Here is a 24,098-nt window from a genome sequence, read left to right on the forward strand (position 1 = left end):
GGAGTTTGGACCTTGAATGCACAGTGAAAAGACCAGGATGGAGGCTGTGGTCTACTGGGCAGTCCGGGGTTTTGCAAGGGAGGCTCCCCAATAGAGGTTGCAATCATTTGTCCTGGGTCAAGCATGGAGTTTTCCTTTGCTTACACTTGTGTAACTGAATAAAGGCAACTGTGGTCTCCATTTGCCTGGAGTGGACTGTGAGAACTCAGGATGAGAATGAGTAAGCGCTTCCAAAGCTGTGGGTGAGCCTGGCCTTTGAAGATGTGTGGGATGCCATCCTCTGGGTTTGAAACCATATGCCAAGGAAACAACAGACTGCCCATTCTGTGCATCTTGGCCATCTCCAGAATCACCATTTGTAGTTCTTGCTGTTTGCTGAAGTGCTGTTACGTGCTAAGAACTTGGCGGAGTCCTTCCCCCCTCCTCAGAGTTTTACCCTTTCCTCTAACTCACCACCTAGGAAACTGAGGCTTAGGGAGCTTATTTAGTTTGTCTGGGAACAGGCCGCATGCAAGTGACCTGGGAAAACAGTATAGGAAGCCATGGGGGCCTTCCTTTTGGTCCCCCTGTGGTTCGCCTGCACCTCTTCCTAAGGACATAGCTCTCCCTACAGTCCTGGGAGAGCAGGGCATCACTCAAGGGCTCCTCCCTTCACTACACAGTCCAAAGAAATGTGGTCAATGAAAGCCTCAGCCAGCAGACAGGCCTATCAGACATGCTTTTCAGGAACTACATGGAAGAGAGGGCTAGTCCTTCTCAGATACAAGCTTTGAACAACCTACCCTAGAGAAGTGCTCTTAAAAACAAGCCCCAAAAAGATGGAGAGAGAGAGAGAGGGGCAGAATCCCAGGGAGGGAGGCTAAAGGTCTGATTGCAGATAGGTCTAAAGCCAGCCATTCCCTCTTGGACCCAGCCATTCTGGAGGTGGATTCTGTAACTTGCCTATATGCAACAGAAATGGCTCCCATCCAGAATGCTCCCTGGGAGCATAACAATTGGCCAGGCCTGTCTACCCTGTGGCCTGATGTAGTTAGCTCCATGACTCTAGACACTGTGGTTTGAAGTTGGCACTCTCTGAGGCAAACATGCTTATGCTAAGTCCTGACCTTCAAACCTTTTCCAGACACCTCAGTGGGTCACTCTACCCTCTGCCTCATCTCAAAAGTCAGTTCTGTGACTGGGAATAGAAGCACCAACTAACAAAATAATGCTTTTAACCATTTCCACTCAAGCCCTCCTCTGAAGCTGGGACATTCTGGGTTCCTTGCTTCTTTGCTATATGGAGCGGCTGACCAGTCTGGAAGTCTTCCCTGACTTCCAGGCTCCTCTTTATCAGAAGGATCATTCTATGAGTCAGAGATCAGCAGGGCGGAAATCAAACAAACCAGGCCAGGGGTCTGCCTGCCGGGTGCCATCTGAAGCAATCCTGGTAAGTCAGCAGCTTGCCCTAGCCCTATTTCATCAGCCAGGTTACCACTACCTCTGGCTCCCTGCAAATTTCTCAGTGGAAAAATCAAGGAAGGGCCACCCATTTCCTGGTCTCTACTTTACAAGCTCCCTAAGATGCCACCAGATATTGAAGAGGAGGAAGTAGGGGGAACAGGTAGCCTGTGACAAAGGGAGAGGGGAGGTATGTGCTGGTCTCACTTCCTTCAAGGAGAATCCAACACCTAATTGAGTCACTTACACACTTCCAAATCCTTAGGGCCTGAAAAAGTACTGTGCCATCAACAACTGTGTGGAGTCTTTTCAAGATATTAAATCTATTGAAGTCTCCGAGTCTCTTGGTACTTTGGGGAAATGGCCTAAATATGGTGATTATTAATCTCTAAACGATTGTCACAGGGATATTAATGGTGCTTAAGAGAGCTCTCGCTGTGTGCAGAACATTTAATCACTGTTGCTGAGACAGACCGGGTTCGTTGCTGAAGTCTGATTATTTGTATGACATCAGCATTATCACAGATTGCTTTATGAGGAAGTAGACTTGCAAACTAAACTCTGAGCAAGTTAATATCTGAAAGTGATGTGCAAACCATGCAAGTGAATTGTCTCTGTTCTCTGTGATGTGGACTTTGCCATCTGAAAGAGGACCGTTTAGGAGGGAGGGGTTGCCAGGAGAAGAATGCTGTGCATCTGTGGCAGAAGAACTATTGAAGATAGCTATGTGTGTCTTTCATGGTGAAGCTCAAAGGCCGGGATAGAACATGAAATCACCAGTCATCAGAGCGCCTCTGACCATGCAGAGTCTAGCTCCTTGCCTTTAAGGAGGGATTGTGACCCTATCCTGAAAACTTGGCCCCTCTTTGAAAAAAGTAATTTTTGTGTTTCCACAGAAACTTCTGAATTCCTGTCCATAAATTCTCCATGGCTGTTCTGGTTTGCAATATCTCTTATGCTGTGGGATGGTCTGTATGTCAAATGTGTTGCTGATTGGTCAATAAATAAATCACTGATTGGCCCGTGGCCAGGCAGGAAGTATAGGCGGGACAAGGAGGAGAATAGAGCTGGGAAGTGGAAGGCTGAGGCAGAGAGACACTGCCAGCCGCCATCAGGACAAGGAAGATGTAAAGTACCGGTAAGCCACAAGCCACGTGGCAAGGTATAGATTAATAGAAATGGATTAATTTAAGCTGTAAGAACAGTTAGCAAGAAGCCTGCCACGGCCATACAGTTTGTAACCAATATACGTCTCTGTGTTTACTTGATCGGGTTTGAGCGGCTTGGGACTGGTGGGTAAGAGAGATTTGTCCTGACTGTGGGCCAGGCAGGAAAACCCTAGCAACAAATGGCGCCCAATGTGGGGCAAGAGTTTCCACGTAAAAACTGAGAAAAAAGATTCTAAAACGGAACTAAAAACAGCTTCCTAATTGTCTCTCTCAAATGAGCGGCAGCTGCCGGTTTGAGCTACTGGCGGGTTGCTGGCGTGCGCGCTCGACCTGCAGTATGGTGGAAATGAGGCCTCTACAAGTGGCACATTAAGCTGCATTGTGGATTTATCCTTTGCTAGTACAAAACAAAAAACGAGGTTTCTGGGCTACATGCTGCTTGGATAAAAGCATAGACCCACAATGGCTCCCAGAGCTGGCGGTAAGCATACTGCCGCCATGTTGGGAAGCTGAGGTGGGCGGAGCCAGCAGCCACAGCTGCTGCAGCTTAAAGCAACAGATTCACAATAAGACAGATTCAGATGTAATAGTTTAAAATGTGTGTAAAATATACGTAGGCTTAAAAGAGACAAAAAAAGGTGATATATACAGTATACAAACAAATATATAGTTTTAAAAAATAAAGTCTTTAAAGAGACAATAAAATTAATATAAAAAATAAGCCACGTAAAGATGAATATTACACAGAGAATCTGGATTGTGTTGTCTTTGGGATTTTTAACTACAGAAAAACATTTGATTGTAAAAGCTGTTGAGTTATGCCAAAATGTATATTTTAAAGGTACCTTGACTTCAAAATTTGGATATAAGGATATGTTACTTTGGAAAGGAGACTCTGCTTTTGTTTCCACAGAAAGCCAGAGGCTATGGATTTGTTCCAGATTAAGACACATCAGGTTTGACCAGCCAAGACCACCTGAAAGGTCTCCGATGACACCATGGCCCAGATGATCCAGCATCCAGAACTGTTTCAAGGCAACTGGCTCAGATGATACAGCCTCACGGACTACTCCATGATCCTAAAATTTTCTTTGTTTCCCCAGAAGATACAGCGCCCCCCTCCAGCAGGAAGTAGTAAGAGAAGCTACGCCCAAATTCCCAAATATACCAAGCTGACTTTGGAGATGTGTAAAGGTTAAAACCTTCCTTTTTAAGAAAAGAAAAGGGGAGGTGCTGTGGGATGGTCTGTATGTCAAATGTGTTGCTGATTGGTCAATAAATAAATCACTGATTGGCCCGTGGCCAGGCAGGAAGTATAGGCGGGACAAGGAGGAGAATAGAGCTGGGAAGTGGAAGGCTGAGGCAGAGAGACACTGCCAGCCGCCATCAGGACAAGGAAGATGTAAAGTACCGGTAAGCCACAAGCCACGTGGCAAGGTATAGATTAATAGAAATAGATTAATTTAAGCTGTAAGAACAGTTAGCAAGAAGCCTGCCATGGCCATACAGTTTGTAACCAATATACGTCTCTGTGTTTACTTGATCGGGTTTGAGCGGCTTGGGACTGGTGGGTAAGAGAGATTTGTCCTGACTGTGGGCCAGGCAGGAAAACTCCAGTTACACTCTTAGTTACTTTTCTATTGCTGTGATAAGACACCAGGACTAAGGCAACTTATAGGGAAAAAAAATATTTATTGGGGCAAGTCCGTAGCCATCATGGCTGAGAGCATGGCAGCAGACAAGCAGACATGACCCTGGAGCAGAAGCGAGGGACTTTCATCCTTATCTGCACATGGGAGGCAGAGAGAGCTAACGGGGAAGGGCGTGGGCTTTGAAGTACATCTCCTCTGATAAGGCCACACCCCCTAATCCTTCCCAAACACTTCCCCCAAATTGGGACCAAGTATTCTAATATATGACCCTCTAGGAGTCATTCTTATTCAAACCACAGTAGGAAATGTCTCTCAAAAGTTTCTGTGTTAAGAGGACTTGGTCCCCCACAGGTGGTACTATTTTGGGATGGTCTGAAAACTCTAGGAAATGGGGTTTAGATGGAGGAAGTAGGTTAGAAGGAGTGTATCCTGGTGGCCACATCTTGTCTCTAATGCCTTCTCCCATTCTCTACTTCTTTACCCTCTCCCCATCTGGGTAGCTATGAGGGGACCAACATTACTTTCCCAGGATGCTCCACTTCACTACCACCTGACCATGAACCAAAAACCTCTGAAACTCTGAGCCCAAACCATTCTTTGCCCCCTGAAGTTGTTCTCTAGAGAATTTTGGCACAGTAATGAAAGTTAGACTACCACTGGTCCCTCGTCATTGCCATGAACGGACACAGTGAATCATCAATGGGTAGGCAGGAATCTGATAGATCAGGACTCCTGGGTGCTGGGAAAGAGAACCTGACTCCTCACTCCTCAGATTATAGCAGTGAAGCCAAAGCTGCCCAAGCCTCATCCTTGCCCTTATAAAACACAAGACACGTTCTGCTTAACCCTGAAAACACCAGCCTCTTTGAACAAGGCTGGTAGATTTGCCCCTGTTCCTGTCTTCTACCTTGTTTCCACTTGAGAGAGCAGCCGGCAGCCAACAGCCTTTTTATTTCTCATTGCAACATTTGCTGAGGAGCGATGAAATGTCCCAAACTGGAGAGTTGACTGGGCTACGCCGTTCTGAGAGTAATAAACTTTGAGATACAAAATGGAGCAAAATCGACTGTGTCAAGTCTGTCCCTTAGTTAGCTCTATACCAGTCTCCTCTCCTCCACCTGACCTGCTCTGAGGTTAGGCCCTACCAACCCTTCCCTGGACTACTACTGTTCCTTTCTGGTCTTCAGGTCTATGATGTCTTAGACACTTCAACCAACTCTATACAACAAGTGGAAATGTGGGCTTTTAGAATGGTAAGTGTCCATGCTATCTCTCCTAATTAAAATCCTTCAACAGCTCTATCTTGCTCTCCAAATAACCCATCAATAGAAGTGACTTCATGATGTGGCTTCTACCTCACCCCCCTGTAATCACTGTAGTAAATATCCTGCTTCATAGACTGCCTTAGAGCCATTTTTGAGGTCATATATGTAGTAAAATTAATTTCAATAATGCTCCCTAAATGTTTTGTTTAAATAACTGGGGTGGGGTGGGTGTGCACACAGGCTACACAGGAGATAAAATTGGCATGGTAGAGAAATATGGCTGCCTGAGCACAGCACAGGGTATAGAGCATTTTACTTCACCCTTTACACTCTTCCGTAAAATGGTACAAATGTTCACAGGGAGCACATGTTACTTAAACAATTAGTGGAAACAATAAGGTGATTTTCATCTTGTAAAAAAATGTACTGGGTAAGCCATGTTTTAATAAACATTATTGACCATGTTCAATGGGATGTGGGATTAAAGCCCTTAAGCAGGCTATACTTGGTGCTCATGGTAGAGCAAATGACCCAGCTCTGAAAGTTGCTGATGAATGTCACCAGCTTGCAGGATGACTGAGGAATGTCCAAAGGCTCACACAAATGACCCCACATCTCTGTCTGCCTAAAATAGGCCATCCCAGGATACAGAGTGCCTCGGGCCTTCTGTTGACTTACACTTTGGGCACTTGCCCTGATTCTGGCTATACAGTGTCCCTTGTCTGTCCTCCTGCTCACTCTGGTCCCTTCTGCTGTGCTCTTAATTCTGCACCCCTCCCCCTTCACATTTATTTCTGTGTCCCATTTCTTTCGGTTGGGTCTGAGCTGAGTGAAGCAATGGAAGAATAGAAAATAAAGCCATGCTTTTCAAAACAGTGTCTCCACCGCATCTGTAAAGCCTCCCTCCTTACCTAGTACCACAGGTCAGCAGGGGTTCACCACTAGACAAAGTCAGACACAACCTCCTTAAAGGTGACACAGCTTCCCCACCCCACCCCCTACCAGAAGGTCACTGTGAAAGCATCTGAGCATACAGAACTCACAAGAGAATCCAAGGCCAAAGCCCTAGAAAGCCAGGAATTCATTTCTTGTACAGAGCCTCGAGAAACAGGTTTGAAATGGGAGAAGCAGGGCACAGTTGAGCACCCAAAAAGAAGGTGTTCCAACACTTCTAAAGTTCCTGTGGTTGAAGGAAGTGTTTCTCTGGGCCTGGAGACTAGGCCTTGGCCTCCCTACCCTCAACTCACCCTACTTTTCTCAACCATAGAATGTTCAGGAGAGTGGCTGTAACTGCAAACAATAGGAACCCAGGACATCCACGTTGTAGGGTTCTGAAGAAAGACTGCCTGAGAGTAGGAATAGCTTGTGTGGAAAGTGGGGGTCCTGAGAAAACGCCATTTGCAGGCTAGGTTGTTGCTACTCTGCTGGAAAACTGCTGCCTCCGCCTCCGAGAAGCACACCGGCCTCTTCCCCCAGCCAGCAGCTTCCACTCTCCCCCTCATTCACTTAGAAAATGAAGCAACATCATAACTACCTAACTATGAAAAGGCTATTCTTCTTCAGGGTGGCCAGATCCCACTTCGGAATCTAAAGAAAAGGCCGTCTTTGCTGAGGAGTGGGAAATGGGTGAACGCCCCAGCACAGGGTTGGTAAAAGATACCCAGATGGTAGGCACATCATGTGCTGCAGGAAGGAAGTGCATGCAAGTGAGGAGGATAAGAACACCCTTCTATCTGCATGACTGCCCGGAGGACTGGAATCTTTCTAGAATCCCAGTATCATAGAACCAAAGTCTCATTCATTTATGAGGTAAGTGACAAATAGGAAGAGACCTGAGAGCATGTGGGAGCGTGTGAATGGTTCCATTATAACACCACCCCACGCCCACCCCACTACATAAATCTGAAGGACAAGCTTGGTACTGGACTCTCACCAACTCCCCCTAGGGTTAAAAAAATAATCAGCCTTGTGATATAAGTTCAGTATATGTTAAGACTAGATATGCTAGATTTAAAAAAAATTTTTTTTTGAGACAAGGACTCACTGTGTGGCCCTGGCTGGCCTGGAACTCACTATGTAGACCCAGGTGGCCTCAGATTCACAGAGATCTACCTGCTTCTGCCTCCCAAGTGCTAGGATTAAAGGGCCTGGATAGATCCACGCTAGCTTTGTTAATTGTTTCTTTTCCAAAAGCAATATAAGCCTATTGCATAAAAGATTTATTAAAAAGGTAAAACTTAAGGCTACTATTGTTCAAAGGAAATTTAAAAAAAATTGCTATCTATGAATGATATTATAAAGCAAATAAATAGAGATGCAATAAATCTTTACCTCAGAAGATAAAATATAAAGGGATGGGGCACACCCGAAGAGGCCTCTTTTACATTTTGACCTGTCTATAGAAAGTGAATTTTTATCTCTTATTGATAACGAGGAATAGTTGGAAAGGGGGGGGGCAATTTGGAATTAAAATAAGAAACAATAGCAAAACAGAGGCACACTTGTTGGACACATCAGATTCTAGAAGCCGGGTTCCACATTTCATGACTAGGAAACCAACATGGAATCCAAGACCTCAAATGGCAGGTACATTAATTATACATGACACGATACAGGGGTGTCCTGCTTTCTGTCACTCACCAGACACATTAAGGCCAACCAAAGAGGAAATGGAACATTAGAAGGCGTCTTCTTAAAATGTAATTTCCTCGTAGAGAAATTTATGAGCTGCACTCACTCCCCATTAGAGTGCACCTAAGCCTTTCATTAGTGTGTTTATCAGCACAGCCTGGGGTTCAGGCCAGCTCTGGCCACCGACAAGTCACCACCAGGCAGGGGATTCCCTAGAGGATTTCTGCTCCTGGCCAGATCATAATGCAGGTAACAGAAGCAGCCATGGTGCATTTGCCTGGGGGTTTTTAGGGTTTCCCCCACAAGGCAATCTGCCCAGCACACCCCAAGGGCTCTATGGATATAAAAGAAACAGCTCAAATAGACTTAGGAATGAAATGATTTTCTGTTTGCCATACAAGCTCTGTGATTGCCTGTCAGGGAGTACTGCTTCTCTTGCCTTTATGGCCAAGTTCAATGTCTTGTTTAGTAGTAACTAAAGGAGTGTTTAGGACCTGGCAGCAAGGACTTCCCAATCAATGAGCAAATCCATCCTTCATCCACGATGATGCTTATGTTGCAACCTCACTTGGTACCCAGATACCAGCCGTGTGACCTTGCCAGACTGTGTCTTCCCCCCACCCCCACCCCTACCCCCCACCGCAGATGCATAACCACATCTTCTCTTTCCTCATATCTCTCCCTGGCCCTGAAGAAGAGAACAACGCAAGCCCTACCTTAGTAGGTTAGCTCTCCAGCTCTGTGATATATCACTCTTCCAGTGAATAGCACAACTCTATCTTTTTAACATGATAAAAGCAAATATACTTGATATTTACAACCTGGCCCTTGGGAAACAGAAGGTTGGGAGGGGGGGATAGCTTACCTTGTCTTAAGGATATTCAGAAACTGCAAAATTTCTGAAAACTGTATCAGTCTGAGGGCTCTTAAAAATCTCAAGCCTGGAAAGAGAAACGAAACAGAGGTGTTATTTCCAATGCCTGGTTGTCATGCTCACAGCCTGCTGTCTGAGTTACAGCCACGCATGTCTGCTCCAAGGGCTGTGGAGGCCTTATAGAAGATGAATGCTCCAGTACCTTGGACCGGCCGCTTCATTTTGGTTTTGATTCTCCACTGATTTAATCTTAGCTGGTAAATGGGCTTTCTTGTTAAATGTGAGCTGCTTGAAATCACGTGAAGGGGAGGAGCTAGGAGAGAGGGCCTATGTTAAGGGGGATTGTCTCCTCTAGTGAGCTCGGTTGTAAAGTCCTGTTTCTGAGCTACCCAGTAGTCTGGCAGAATTTGAGTTTCTGAAAAATACTAGGAACTGTGGTCACTCAGGATAACCCTCGTGCTTAAGAGGAGATTAAGAATAAATCGGATCACCTTATGTCTTTGATGACTCTTTTTAATCTTTATTTTCAACCCTGATAAAATAAAGATCATGGCTCAGAGAGCTACCATGTTCAACAATATTTTAAATTTTCTCCAAATTAAAAACAAATTAAAAGAGAAAAAAATAAGCACAGATCAGTAAGATACCAAACTTCACAACTTCAGGATTCAAAACTTTAATAATTCCATTTTCACTGATGTCAACGATTTTTGTATCTGTAGCCTCTCTTTAATGGAAAAGTTATAGCTTCTAAGTGGAGAGGGACAATGATCAATGAATTGTTTTAGGTTTTGTTTTTCAGAAACAAGGTGTCATGTAGCCAGGCTGGCCACAAAAATCACTCTATAGCAAAGGCTGGCTTTGAACTCCTGAGGCTCCAGCCTCTACCTCCCAAGTGCTGGGATTATAGAGATGTATCACGACAGCCAGCTTTTTCTTTTGTCTTTTCGTTTCTTTATTCAAGGATCACTGTATTTCTGTCTAATTCAAAGTCATGTGACAAAAATATTACGAATCACCTGAGAAGTGGTAGCGCCCACCTTTGATCCCAGCACTCAGGAGGCAGAGGCAGGCGGATCTCTGTGAGTTCGAGGCAGCCTGGTCTACAGAGTGAGTTCCAGGACAGGCAGGGCTACACAGAGAAACCCTGTTTTGGAGGAAAAAAAAAAAATTCCAAATCAGCCACGGACCTTAACACCTTTACCGCTACTCTGGAGAACTACTCACCAAATGCCATCAGCAGGCTTTGGGGTACCCACTCCAGAAGATTTCCTCTCTCTTGCTTTCAGAAGCACCTCAAGTGTCAGGTGTGGTACTGAGCACAGTGGACTGAGCTGACAACTGCATGCATGGGGTGAGAAGTTACTCTGTTCCCCTCAAGGGAGGCAGTGAAGGAAGTCTAATCTGCATGGTGAAATGAAGCCTTCCAGGAGATGCACTAGAGACCCCCCAGGGTGAATCCTGGGTACCCTCTCCTTGCACAGAAAGGGCTCTAACTGGAACAGTGTAGAACTGTTTTAACAATAAGTAAAAATTAACCTACAGTCCCGAGGTGGGAGTGCCCGCCTCACAAAGGAAGAAGGAGAAAATGCTAATGGTTCCCAGGGAGCATTGTCATCTGAAAAGAATCCAACTTTGTGAGCAAGAGATGATTTTTCAGAAAGCATGTCCCTACTTTGCTGAAGAGTATCTATATAGTTATTATTAACCAGAACAGGCAGACATGAGAATGGAGGTAGGCAGGATGAAAGAGGCCTGGAAAGCTGAGAACCAAGTCACACCAAACTGATGGAAGGTTGGCCAACACGGCTGAAAGCTGAATCTCAACAGACATTGCCTCAAAAAGCGGGGGGAGGAGAGAAGAGGAAACACAATGCAAGTAAACAGCAATGGAGAGATGCCAGAGACCCAGTGGAGGAATAAAAAGGAAGGACAGACAACTCCCTGGTCAGAAGCAGTAGCCAGAACATAACAGAAAAGAACTATCTAGAAATGAAAAAATGGTTTGAGATTAAAAGAGCCCAGATGTATCTGCCTTTTGTTGTTGTTGTTGTTTTCAAGTTTTAAGTATAATAATCAATTAAATGTTGAATATACAACATCAGTGTTGGGGTGGATATTAAAACAGGAAGTGTCAGATGCTATCATTTGTATCTTAAGTGTCCCTCTAAAGTTCACGTGTCGAAGGTTTGGTCCCTGGCTGTGGCACCAGTGGGAAGTGGTGGAACTTTAACAGACAGGGCCCTGTGGATGTAAGCCAGGCCATGGGGGAATGTTCTAGAAGGAGATGTTGGGACCCCAGCCTCCTGTCCTCTCTTTTCCATTTCCCAGCCTCCACGAGGTAAGCAGCTTTATTCTTCCACACACTTTTCACCACGGCACTGAGTCCGAAGCAGCAGGGACAAATGACTGTTCACTGAAACCTCCAGGATTCCCAGCCCAAATCCATCCTTCCCGCTTCTCAGTTATTTGTCTCAGGTATTTTGACCACAGATGAAAAGCTAACACAAATAACACCTGGGCAATATTCAGATTTTTTTTTTTTTACATTGTCTGACCTAAGGTTTTGATAGTGATGCAAGTAGCTTGGAAAGACTAAAATCCAAAGCAGCAAAAACAGCTTCAAATACCCCATCTTTGTTGTTTTCTCAGACTGTGCAAATTGGTCCATCAACCATCAATCAACCAATCAAAGCCATTAAGTCAGGTCAGAGGTTAAGGGTTAGAGAGTACAGTTTCAGACTTCAGACCATCCAATGGTTTCATAGCACCATGTCATAAAGTGACAAGTAGAGAACTTGAAGTAGCCAGCTGGGATAGACTCACTAGCAACGTGGCAGCTATTCCTGGTTTAACTACACACATGCTCTTCTTGTCTGTGTGTTTGTGTGCACAGATGAGTGTTTGTATGTAGGTACATATATATGATTTATGGAACCAAAAATCGAATACTACTTCCCTAAACTTCAAACTAAATTTCTTGTTCTCCATTTTAAAATGCTGGGGTTTGAAGATTGCCCAATTCTAATGACTTACAAACATATAACACAACAAAGGATTTTCTTCAGTGAAGGTGGGTGAATATGAAGCTAGGGATACAAGGAATGGAGGGGACATAGAGCCCACCTAGATCATGGTTAGCTTTAGCTGTCAACTTGACACAAATGTAGAGTCATTTGAGAAGAGAGAATCAATCCAGCTGAAGAAATGCTCAGATCAGGCTGGCCTGTAGCCATTCTATTAATTGTGAATTGATGTAAGAAAGATCAGCCTACTGTGGGCAGTACCATCCCTAGGCAGGTGGGCCACATAAGAAAGCAGCATTCCTTCGTTGTTACTGCTTTCAGCTGATTTTTGGAGTTCCTGCCTTGGCTTCCCTGGATGATGGACTATAAAGTGTAAACACTTTCCTTTCTAAGTTTCTTTTGGTCACGGTGTTAATGACAACAGAAGGCAAACCAGGGCAGCCTCTAATCTTGTTAGGGAGGCCCACTCAGGTAGCTCTGAGTGTCTCCCTAACAGGAGCTACCCAGAAGACAGTGCATAGCCAATAGAGTCTGTGGATAAAAAGGGGACACTTGGCTCTCAAAGAAGCTTTCCTGGAGTGGAGAGTCAGGAAATCCGGTGCTGAAGAGAAAAAGGCTTGTTTGCTTGATGGCCTCTAGAGGTCACTGCCTTAGCATTGAGTCTCACTAACAAAGAGAAAAAGCCCAATGCGGGATAAAAACAGACCTTGGTATGCAACCTAAACCCTTCAGTCAACAGTTCACAGCTCCCTAGTGACTGTCTAACCTGGAGCCCTTTGGGGTGTGTGTGTGTGTGTGTGTGTGTGTGTGTGTGTGTGTGTGTGTGTGTGTCTGCTCAAAATTCCCCTTTCATACAGAGAAAATGCCAAAGTCCTTCAGACACTTAAAGTGACACCATGATGTGATTCCACTGAGAAATGTCCCCCATAGGCTCATGAATTTGAACTCTTCTTGGTCCCCAGCTGGTGGTGTTGTTTGGGGAGGTCATGGAACTAAAAGAATGTTTTAGTCTTCCTGTATGTGTACATGTGTGTTAGGGAATGCATGTATGTCTGAGTGTGGGTATGTGTATGCCACAGTGTGAAGATCCTTGTGGCTTGATATCCAGTGAGTCTAGCCAAATCTGTGAAAGTCAGATTCAGTGAGAGACCTTGTCTCAAAAGCTAAGGGAGACATAAAACTAGGAAGCCACCCAATGTCTTCAATTCCACACATGTATACACCTATGCACATGTGTACGCACATGCATACACACACACACACACACACACACACACACACACACACACACACACGGCATATGATTATACTGCCATTTTTAACTCTTAGTAAAATAATGATATTGAAAACAAAGCAAATTTGTATTATTGGTCACATATTTTAATTATGTCCTACATATGAAAAGCCGTATCTTTTAAAATCTATACAACAAAAGAAAACGGCTCAGGATAGTATGTCTAGTGTACTACATATCCATACACATGTAAGCAACAGGGCCAGGTTTTACCCAAATATGTCAAACTGCACCCAAACCCCAGACTTACAGCCACTGCCCTGAACAAACCATAACAGACCATTCCAGCTCCAAACTGGGCTATACCAATTTTCTCCCATTGTGGCAAAACATCATGGAGACAATCAATTTTATAAAGGAAAGCCTTATTTTGGCTCAGTTTCAGAGGTCTTACTACCTGGTTCTTGGCCTATAGTCAGCTAGTTCAGTATCATGGGGTGTGTGTAATAGAGAAAGCCTATTCAGATTTCTCTCTGTGTGTGTATGTGTGCGCATACACATGTCTGTGGAGGTCAAAGGTAGATACACATGTTAGTTAATGTTCAAGGACTCAATTTTACTGCAAATAACATGAAAACAAGCAGGTGTGGCTTTAGTGATGCAAGATTCCGTTAATATAAGTAGACCGTGGGGATTAGTCGGCAACATCTGCTTTGGAGGCCTTCCAGTCTAATCCAGGAATCCCCTGGCCTTGGTAGGTCCTCTTTGAGGACTGAGAGGGGCCTGACACTGCACTCAGAACAAGCCCTCAGCTGAGGCAGGGCTGTGGCTCAGAGGACCACACGGAGGCAACAGCATGCAGGACAGCAGTTCCTGCACCAGCCTGCTCCATGGCAGGGTGAAGGTTGAAAGCCAGAGCTGAGCATGCCACACGGCCCCAGATATCCCAACTTAATAATCAGTCGGGTTCAGTTTCGGCATAGAACATTTAAAATTCAGATTCTAACACGCAACCAAGTTTGGGAACCTCTGATTTAGGGTACCTTTTCTTTTTAATCTTTCAATTCATCATTCCATGTTGACATATTTATTTATGCTGCCTAAAGAAGCATGCTTTATTTTGACACTCCCCCGCCCCAGCAAATTCCCCTGTATCTGAGTAAACGCTGAGTCACTTAAAAGCCAATAATTCACCCTTTCAGTACACTACCTGTATATATAAACTCAATTTTGAGGAACATGCTATTTAGCTGCCAGTTAAAAAGAAATGAACAGTGTAATGTGTTATTACTTATAGCACAGAGCATTCAACAGAGATTCAGTGGGGGTTAGTCTTAACAGCATGAATAGCATTTATTGTTTCATGTTTATGGTTAAATATCAGAAAAGCAATATGGATTAACAGTGATAAAAATTCTGAGTCTCTTATGCAGGCACATTATAGCAAAGAAAGCAAATAAACAAAAATCAAGACTCGAGTATATACCCACAAAACTGGAACACTCTCTAGTGGGGCTGGCTCTAAACATTAGAAACTTTGGAACTTTAGACTAACAAAGAAAACCATTACAGGCAAATACCAGAGAAGTAAATTGAAAAATATAGTGAACGCTTCCCACTCAAAGATCCTGTGCCCATTCAATTTGTTTTTTTTTTTTTAAATTTAAAAGTACATTTCTTGCAATAGATGCAAGAAAGCAAAGGACTGATCCCTTCACAGTTCTCAGGAGAAATTACTTTTGACCAAGTGCTATAGATTCTGAGTTGACCAGAAGAAAAATAATTCCAGAAGAAATGGGATATAAGAAGCAGTAAGAGAAAACATAAAAGCAACTGATTGTCAGTATGTGGAATGTGCTTTTCTTTACAAAAATAATAAATAACAGTAATCTAAAGTAAAATCTTTAGGACTAAATGGAAAATGAAGTAAGAAAGGGAGAAGCTAGTAGAAAAAAGAAAGAGATACCAAGGGAAGTTATCGTGGGATATACGTATGCCTACACACATATTCACACTCATTACTCAATACACTATTCTTTAATACTAACCATTCAACAATGACCAAAATTGACCACAGTATTGGGCTACAAAGAAATCTCACTAAATTCAAACTCCAGTAACCATCTAAGTTAGAGTTACCACAAAAAAAAGAGAAAGTAACAAAAGAACAAAAGAATGAATAAACAGAGGTGGGAATTGAACTACATACCTTTAAGCCCAGCATGTGGGAGGCAGAGGCAGGCAGGTCTCTGTGAGCAAGAGACCAGCCTAGTCTACATAGGAGTTCCAGGCCAATCAGGGCTACACAGTGATCCCTTGCCTCACAAAAATAAGAAAGAAAGGAAGGGGAGAGAGAAATAGAAAGAGAGAGAGAGAGAGAGAAAAGAAAGAAGACAGCAAGATGAACAGACAGTAGAGAAATACTCTTATACAAGAATTCAGTATGTGAAAAAGAAGTAATCAGAAATCAAACATGAGATTAATTTTCAGGATAACCGGTTGACAGTGGGAAAGAAATTCAGTCATTTTGTATCATAATTTAAAACAACTCAAAATGAGTTAAAAACCAAATGTAAATAATAACACATAGAAAACTAAAAGAAATGTACTTGTATACTTACTAGACTATCTAAAACAAGAGGTAAAAAAATTAGAACAGTTCAGAAATATCAGCTTCACAACTATGAAATAAGATCAAATTTCTGTAAGTTTTGAAACAAAGATTCCCAGCTGAAAATAGTACAATAATAACAATGGTGCCACAGGGGGTCATTTCTGAACTAGGGATGCACTCAGTGGTAGATTGCATACCTCACATGTGCCAGGCCCTCAGCTAAATCCTTGGACTCCAAACAGACACTTCTTTTTATAAAATTAATGTATTTGAATGTCAAAAACATACTGTACCCAAAATATGGAAACAGAAAATCATGGAACAGGAATTATAACTAGGAAAGAGCCATTTGAATCTATTAGGTTTGTTGAAGTGAAAGAAATCGTATCCCATGCAAAAACTCAATTCAAAATGGTCCAAGTACTTAAGTGTAGAGCCAAGATAGGAACCACCCTTGTTCCAAGATGGATGCATGAATTTTAACATGGTATGTGTGCACCATGGGATACAATGGAGGCACAGAAGAAAAGCCTGTTCGCAACCATGTGGATGAACTGGGAGGATGAGATGTTCCACGAGATAAGCCAGACAAGGAGAGATAAATGTTGCCTGGTCTCAATCACTCATTGAACCTGAAAAAGTCAATCTCGTAGAACTGGAGACTAGACGGATGGTTCCCGGGGGCTGGAGCAGCTGATGGAGAGGCAACGGATATGACTGCAGCTCTCTGATGTAAAATTTCAGCTAGACAAGAAGAATCAGTTCAGGAGACATACTGTACAATGTGCCAACTGTAATCGATACGCATACTGTGTGGATGCTTTTGAAAGGTTAAAGAAGAAAGGGAATGGGAATTAGACAAAATGCAGCAAGTACTATATTTAACACACATCACAACAAGCAATATATTTGAGTTTGCTTCAGGGAAATGGCTCTGCGATGACGTACTCTTATGAATTTGAGGGTGGAATTACAAATTGATAAAAAACCTTTTTAGAAGTAATTCGATACTGTGAATCAAACTAATTTCATTTCTAGTAATAAAGCCCAAGATGCTATAACAAATACTATAGGAGCAAAGACGTTCATTGCAAAATTATTCATTAAGGACAACAGAAAGCAGCTTTAGCACTACAAGTAGGCCTCCTTAAGTATATCTAAAAACAGCAAAAGCCATGGCAAATGAACAGATCAAGAGGGTATGATGAAGCAAGTGCATCTGAGTTTGGGGCCAACCTGGTCTACAAGTAAGTTCCAGGACAGAACTTACTTGTACACACAGAAAACTGTAACAAGGAACCTGATTGTGGTGTTAAGTTACAGAAGGATAGAAATCAGAACGGCAGGTACCAAGAGCTAGAAAGGGCAAAACCAGGAACTGTTTAATTCCTACCTGTAATCTAAATACCAATCCTTACATCCACAGGGATGCATAGCTCTTACCCCTCATCAAACAAGCTCTCTTTGCAGAGAACTGAAACCACTACAGAAAACTCCAACTGGTCAAACTGCAGAGAACAACCAATCATGGGCTTCCTGTGCCCAGTGGATACACTACAACTCCTGCCCTCAAGGCTCAGGGAATGTCACAGAAAAGGGGGCAGAAAGGTTGTCAGAGCCAGAGGACCCAGGAGTCTGATGTGATATCATGTTTCCTAGAAATGTCAGGGAAGTGACACCCATTACACCTAAACAACATGGCTTCCTAAACAGGGCCTGAACCACAACAATATGAGTAGACACACCAGTGTGTCTCATGGGGTCCTAGACAAAGAATTACAGGCAACCAATGAGTTCTGAGAAAGGGAAAATTAGTTTTCCCATGGATCAGCCCCCTCATTAGTTATCCAGTTTCAAGTGATGAGCCCTGAAATCATATACATACAAGTTACACTAAATGGACTGACTCATCAGGCTATATTGATATATTTATGCATTTATACATATATGCGACAATAACAATAAAAGAAAAAGAGACCTAAGAGACCTTAATGTGAAAGGAGGCAGGGAGAAGGTATACAGAAGGAGGTAGATTGAGGAAAGGGAAGGGGGGAAATGATGGAATCATATATATTAAAAAGAATTTAAGGTTTGGAAGAAGATGGATGTTCTAGACATCTGTTTGCAACAATGCAAAGCACTCCTGAACTAATTGTATGTTTAAAAGTGGTTACGATGGTCAGGTTTTAGGTTCTCCTTTCTTTACCACTACAACATGATGTCAAGGGGCTGGGGAAATGGCTCAATATATAAGAATGTTTGCTGTGCAAACGTAAGCACCCACATAAGCCAGGTGTGGCCATACATGGACTCGTGGAACCCCATTGCTGTGGGAGGCAGAAACAGGAGGCTTGGTGGTCACCAGCACAGCCACAGTTTAAGTGAGAGACCCTGTTAAGAGATAGAGTAGGATACTTAACATCTTCCCCGGCCATCTGTGAGTACCCCACACATGGACATGCATACGTCACACACACACACACCACACATACAAATTTTTAAAAGTGATTTGGTAAGGTTTATTTTCATTTTTAATTATGTATAGGGTGTGTGTGTGTGTGTGTGTGTGTGTGTGTGTGTGTGTGTGTGTGTGTGTGTAGGTATGTTCATATGAGTGCAGGTGCCTGAGGAAGTCAGAAGAGGGTGTTAGACCCTCTGGAGCTAGAGTTAAAGATAGTTGTGAGCCACCAGCCAAAGGTGCCGGGAACTGAATTTGGGTCTTTTATAAGAGCAGTGCATACTCTTAACTGCAGAGCCATCTCTCCAACCAAATTATTAATCAAATAATTTTTCAAGGGTTCTTGAAGTAGCAACTTGGAAATGTTTCTTCAAAAGGACAAAAATGTAAACACAAAGTGCATATTTCCTAAGTAAAAACTATAAAATATAAATATATAAAAATTAAAACTTACATGAAATGAAAATAGTGGTTGTATTACTTATACAAGACTGGGGTTTTTTTTTAGATTTTTGAGATGTTTTGCATCTTTAAATGTTTTAAATAACATTGACATTAAGTCTTTAGTTCATAATTGATGAACTCAAGATGGTGTTAGGAAGTCAGGGGCAAAGCAGGACTGCAGCCCAGGTTTTCTTGGCTCTAAGTCCTGAGCCCACATCCAAGATTTAGTCCCTTGAGGCCACTGGCTCTAGGTAAGGAGGCCCCCCACAGCGAGTGCCATCCTCTCAAAGGTTTAAGGCCCAAGCATGACCCCAGGTTAGAGTCACCTGAGAGCTGGAGCTGCAGGATCTCAGCAGTGACTGAGGACACATGGAGAGGTTGAAGTGCCCCTTCTTAGATGAGGAATTGGCGGAGATAAACAGACAAATGGGTGACTGATCAATCTTTCATTCTTCAGGTCCCTGGTATCCCAAGAGTTCTGTACGTGTGAGGTCCTGAGAGAACACTGGACAGAAATCTCATGAACGAGCACATCTGGCCTGGGGCAGAAAGCCTGTCCAGGCTTTGCAATTTGCTATTTCCCTTTCCCTTTCACTGCTTAATCTTTAAATCCAAAGCTGGAAGGTTCTAATAAACCCCCGTCCTTTCCAATCCCTAGAGCCCCAGGCAAATCCCAGAGAGCAATTATTTCTGTGCTGTCTGACAAGGTCACTGTCATGTGACCTCGCAGACCAGGGGAGGTTAAAGCCAGCTAAAAGCATCAGAGTGAAAGGCTGCACACCACCGGGGAGGCTTCTTCAGGACGGTCCCACGTACCTGGCCGTTAAAGGTCCACCTTGGATCCTCAGCTTGGCACTGCTGGAACCTTCTACTTTTTTGTCCCAGCACAGAGGAAACTCATGCCTCTCCTCCCTTAGTGGGAGGGTTGGGCCTGTGTTCCTCCAGTCAGAAAGTATGTTGTGTAGACACTCCTTGCCTGTCTAACATTCTTACCAGAGTAATAGTTCAGGCTCCTTTCTTCCCTCCCTTTTCTCAGCCCTGACTCCTGTCTGACAGATACTGAACAAGAGGCCATATTCACAGTGTGATCAGCACCCATCCATTGATCCATGCAGTGACTCATTCATTAGCCCACATCTGCGAGCTGATTTCCCCTCTTCACTAACCACTCTGTAGGAGCCAATAAAGGCTCAAGGATGGTGCTCCTGCTTCTGGAGTTTTCTATGGAAACAGTCGGGCCAGAAGTGAGGGAAATCATTTTCCTTGATTTCCAGCACAGTCTTGATTTTACCACTTAAACAACACTCAAAACAGCTTCCTCCTCTCTACTGCTGGAACTATGACCCACTGGAACCCCTAACTTGGTCAAGAGTGTGGAAGCTGGACTTCCTGCTTCACTTTGTCCCCCAACCCACCACCAGGCTCCTCCACTGCCTTGTAGAAAAGACCCAGCTCTTCTGACATTGATCAGAGCACCAGGCCCCTGGCTATGAACCCTCACATGGCTTCCATCGCACTGATGACCATCCTCCCATTGCTTATTCTGTGCTAGAATGCTTTCAGCATCCTGTTCTTTGCTCCTGGCATTCCGGCCACTGTGCTTCCGGCCACTGCGCTTCACACTCAGTCTCTGCACCAGGAACATCCCAAGGTTCATTTTCAGCTCAGGGCCTTCTTTTCTGTTTCTTCTCCCGGATCATTGCAAAGCTGAATCTCTGAAGCCTGTGGCCAGTCCACCTGGTGAATCCCCTAATTCCATCACCTTATTCATCTGCACAGTATTTACCTCCATCTAATTTACTTTCATACCTGATTCTTGAGCCATTTCCTACCTATTCCCAAGAACCACATTTGCTCCCTATAACAGGAGCCCATTCACCCCTCAGTTCATCATCCTCTAGAACAGTGGTATCTAGCATTCCTGGCCTCCTGAAAATGAATGAATGTATTCGTGAGAAATCTTCAAGAGAAAAGCCAGAAGGGTAGCAGAGAGTAAATTAAACCCATGGGTTTAGCTGATTACTAACTTTTCCTGGGGCAATAGTCTTTTTTTCTCTGGAACACCCATTGCTCACACTCCTCTCCAAAGCTACTTTCACCCTGGGCCTCACCAATGTTGTTTCACTACACAAGTACACAGCAACTCTTTACAGTAAAGGGAGAGTGAAGAAGACAAGCCAGTGGACAGGGTCACATGACTATTTGGACTCCAGACTGTTCATCTGAAAGACGTCCTTTTTGTCATTGCTAATGAAAAAGATTGACTAGAATCACCCATCACTTGCTCACTAATTGGAATTTTGCTAGGCATAATTAGATTATGCAGGGTTATTTGAGTGGAGTCTATCCACATCAGAATTCTAAGCTGAGCTCCAAAGGGACAATATTTCATTTTAAAGAAGCTTCTGGTACTGCTGATGCTCTGGAAATAAAGCTAAGACTGGGATTTTTTTTTTTTGTCTGAAAATGTAAATTTAAGCCATTTATTTGAAACTGTTATGCATTATAGATGGTCAGACAAAACCAAATCCCTATTATTGGAAGGCAATTGAGAAAGGAAAATCTGCCTAAAGGCCTTTCCTTACAGTTCCTGCCGAGAACAGATAATGAAGTATCACACACAGCAGGCAGACCACATTGCCAAAGCTGTACGAAAAGAGAGAAGAAAGTAAATTACAGCTAGCTCTCATTGCCCCTCTGGAAAAAAAAAAAAAAAAGACATCATCCATAGCTTAGGTGCCTCTTCAGGAAAAACTGTGCCACTAAAAATTACTGCCACTTACTACAAGAAGGCAGCTCTAGTCACCTGCCAACCTTTCCCAAGGGTTATCTTTAAAAGTACAATGACATTCAGGAGAGCTAGAGCCTATTCAAAGTCATCTCCAAAGGAAGGCAGAGATTTCAACCCTGCCGGGCACGTTTTGATATGCCAACAAAAGAGGAAAAGGAGGTGCCTACTAACCCCCAACACACAGACAGACATACAGACACACAACATAACACCACACAATACTTCCTTCAATGCTGTGCCATGGAAGGACACTGTCTCTGAGAACATGGAATACTTTGGGAGACTGACTAGAGTTAGGAAGAGCCTTACCCCAAGAAGCACAAACCCTGCCGCAAGCCACCAGTGACTGCCAGAGGTTCTCTGGTTCTTCCTTCTCAGGAGCGGCTGGCCCAGACCTCACTCTGTAGCCTTTGTGGAACAAATCCCCCAGAGACTTCCTGCGACGCCTGCTGGGAGTATGCACCTCAGTGGTGGTGGTGCTGGGTGGATGGTGGTACACCAGAATCTTACTGGGGATCATGGTAGAGGCAGAGAGGAAGACTGAGCTGTAGACTCCCTTTGGGTCTATTCATGCTCAAGCTGCTGTTCTAGAAAGATCTGGAAGGAGTCCATGCTCCTCTGACCTGCTGCAGACAGGTTCTGTTGTCCCACACAGTGTGTTTCAATGGCATCGACGTCCTCTCCTACCACTACCCCACCTGCAAGTGGGCTCAGATGCACCAGCCATATCAAGAAAGCTAGAGAAGGGCGGGGGACGACTCTGTCACATTATGTCCTACAAGCTGCTCTATCAGCTTCATCCTGGGAATTAGCACGTAAGCTCCTTTGGACATGGCTTAGGGGATAGGACGAGAAAAGGCTATAATCCCTCAAATCAACTGCTACAGAACAGGGTGTGAGAGGGACTGCAAATTGGGGCCCACCAAGTTACTTCTTTTATGTTAGTGGCCCTATTTGACAATTGGATGGGTTCATCTTTATAAAATGTGATACACTGTTAGAGAGAAAAACTGAAAGAAAGACCCCATTACCTTCTGCCACACCTTCCTCTACCAACAAAACTCAATTAGGAAAATCTTCAACTATGAAGCAATGGGCCAGGAAGCCATTCTGCTTTATGGAGGAAGGTGGACTGAGATCCTAAAAAGTGCTCCTGCCCCATTTCCCAAAACTCTCTGTCCTCAGCATCTATCTCCATGCTAACCGTAGCCTTGGTTTTGAACTCTCTCCCTTAAACGTACATGTCCAAGCTCTAAATTCAATGCGTCGGCATTTGCAGATGGGGATTTAAGGAGAGAATTGGGGTTAGGTGAGTCTATAAAGGTTGAGCCTCCCTGGTGCAATTTGCACCTTTTTCAGACAGATACCAGTGAGCTTGTTCCTCCCTTCCTCCTGCCACGTGAGCACTCTGTGAGAAACCCTTATCCTGCTGATCTCAGACTCCAGCCTCTAGAACTGTGGGAAAATAAGTCTGTGTTCTCTGAGGCAGCCAGGCCATGGTGCTATGGCAACCCAAGGAGACTAAGTCTGTATCTCCAGGCCAATGTGTAAACAGAAACAAAGCAGCCAGAGAAAGAGGAAAAGCACTAAAGATATAGACCAGGAAACACTTAGATTCTGTAAGTTACCATAATTGGCCCCATCACTGTTTCCCGACCTCAGGAGACTTAGAGTAGGCAGGCTGAATTTTCAGCATAGGTTAGCTCATCACCTAACCACTATGTGTAAAGCATCTACAGCACATGGAGCATTATGTTGGATAATTGAGTGATTCTGCAATCTAACAGGAACATACAAGTCCAGCAGAGGTCAAGTTATGGGAGAGAGGAGAATAGAAAAGTTCTCTTGTAGGGTGGTTACTTAACAATTTGGGTAAAATCTGCAAAGGAGAAGTGTGGACAGTTATCTTACGATTGTCTTCCGTGGATCTGTGTATACACATACGTGCATGCTATATAAGTGTGTATGTGTGTGGGGGGGCATGTTGTAATGTATCTACCAGAAAAGGCTTCATAGTATTTCTGAATCATAATGATTGAGTACCAGAGGCAGTCGAACAGAGATGGCAAAGCCAAGGATGGTGCCACACGCCTTCAATCCCAGCACTCTGGAGGCAGAGGCAGGTGGAACTCTGAGTTCGAGGCCAGCCTGGTCTTCATAGAAAGTTCCAGGCCAGCCACATATCACAGATACACAGTAAGACTCTGTCTTTAAAGAAAAAAAAAAAAAAAACAGGGACTGTGAGAGAGAGCAATTTCTAAAAGTTGAGACAATAAATGGCCTTGTTTGGCTTTTAAAAAGCAACAAACTTCAATGTGTTTAAAATGGAAAAAAAATGAAAATAATGACAGGAAGTTAACTTTGCAACACAAAGTTGTCAGAAATGATGGATAGAAATACACGTCCTATGGGAACTAAGGGAATAGTGAGAAAATATGAAAAATATTATACATACAATTTTGACAACAAAATGAAAGGAAAACGTTCCATTAAAAGTACA

General features: G+C 43.7%; 1 protein-coding gene across 26 annotated transcripts in view; it reads right to left on the reverse strand.

Annotated features, from left to right (window-relative positions):
- The window catches only part of Kcnma1 (potassium calcium-activated channel subfamily M alpha 1), a 710,017-nt gene that overhangs the window by 232,317 nt on the left and 453,602 nt on the right, over positions 1 to 24,098 (reverse strand). For all 26 annotated transcript variants that reach the window (XM_052733616.1, XM_052733594.1, XM_052733593.1 and 23 more), the window contains exon 6: positions 9,023 to 9,098. In XM_052733616.1, coding sequence (XP_052589576.1) covers positions 9,023 to 9,098 — 76 coding nt within the window. The remainder of the gene's footprint in view (positions 1 to 9,022; positions 9,099 to 24,098) is intronic.

This window comes from Peromyscus californicus, unplaced genomic scaffold, assembly GCF_007827085.1.
Source record: "Peromyscus californicus insignis strain IS unplaced genomic scaffold, ASM782708v3 Scaffold_12__1_contigs__length_115047231, whole genome shotgun sequence".
NCBI lineage: Eukaryota > Metazoa > Chordata > Mammalia > Rodentia > Cricetidae > Peromyscus > Peromyscus californicus.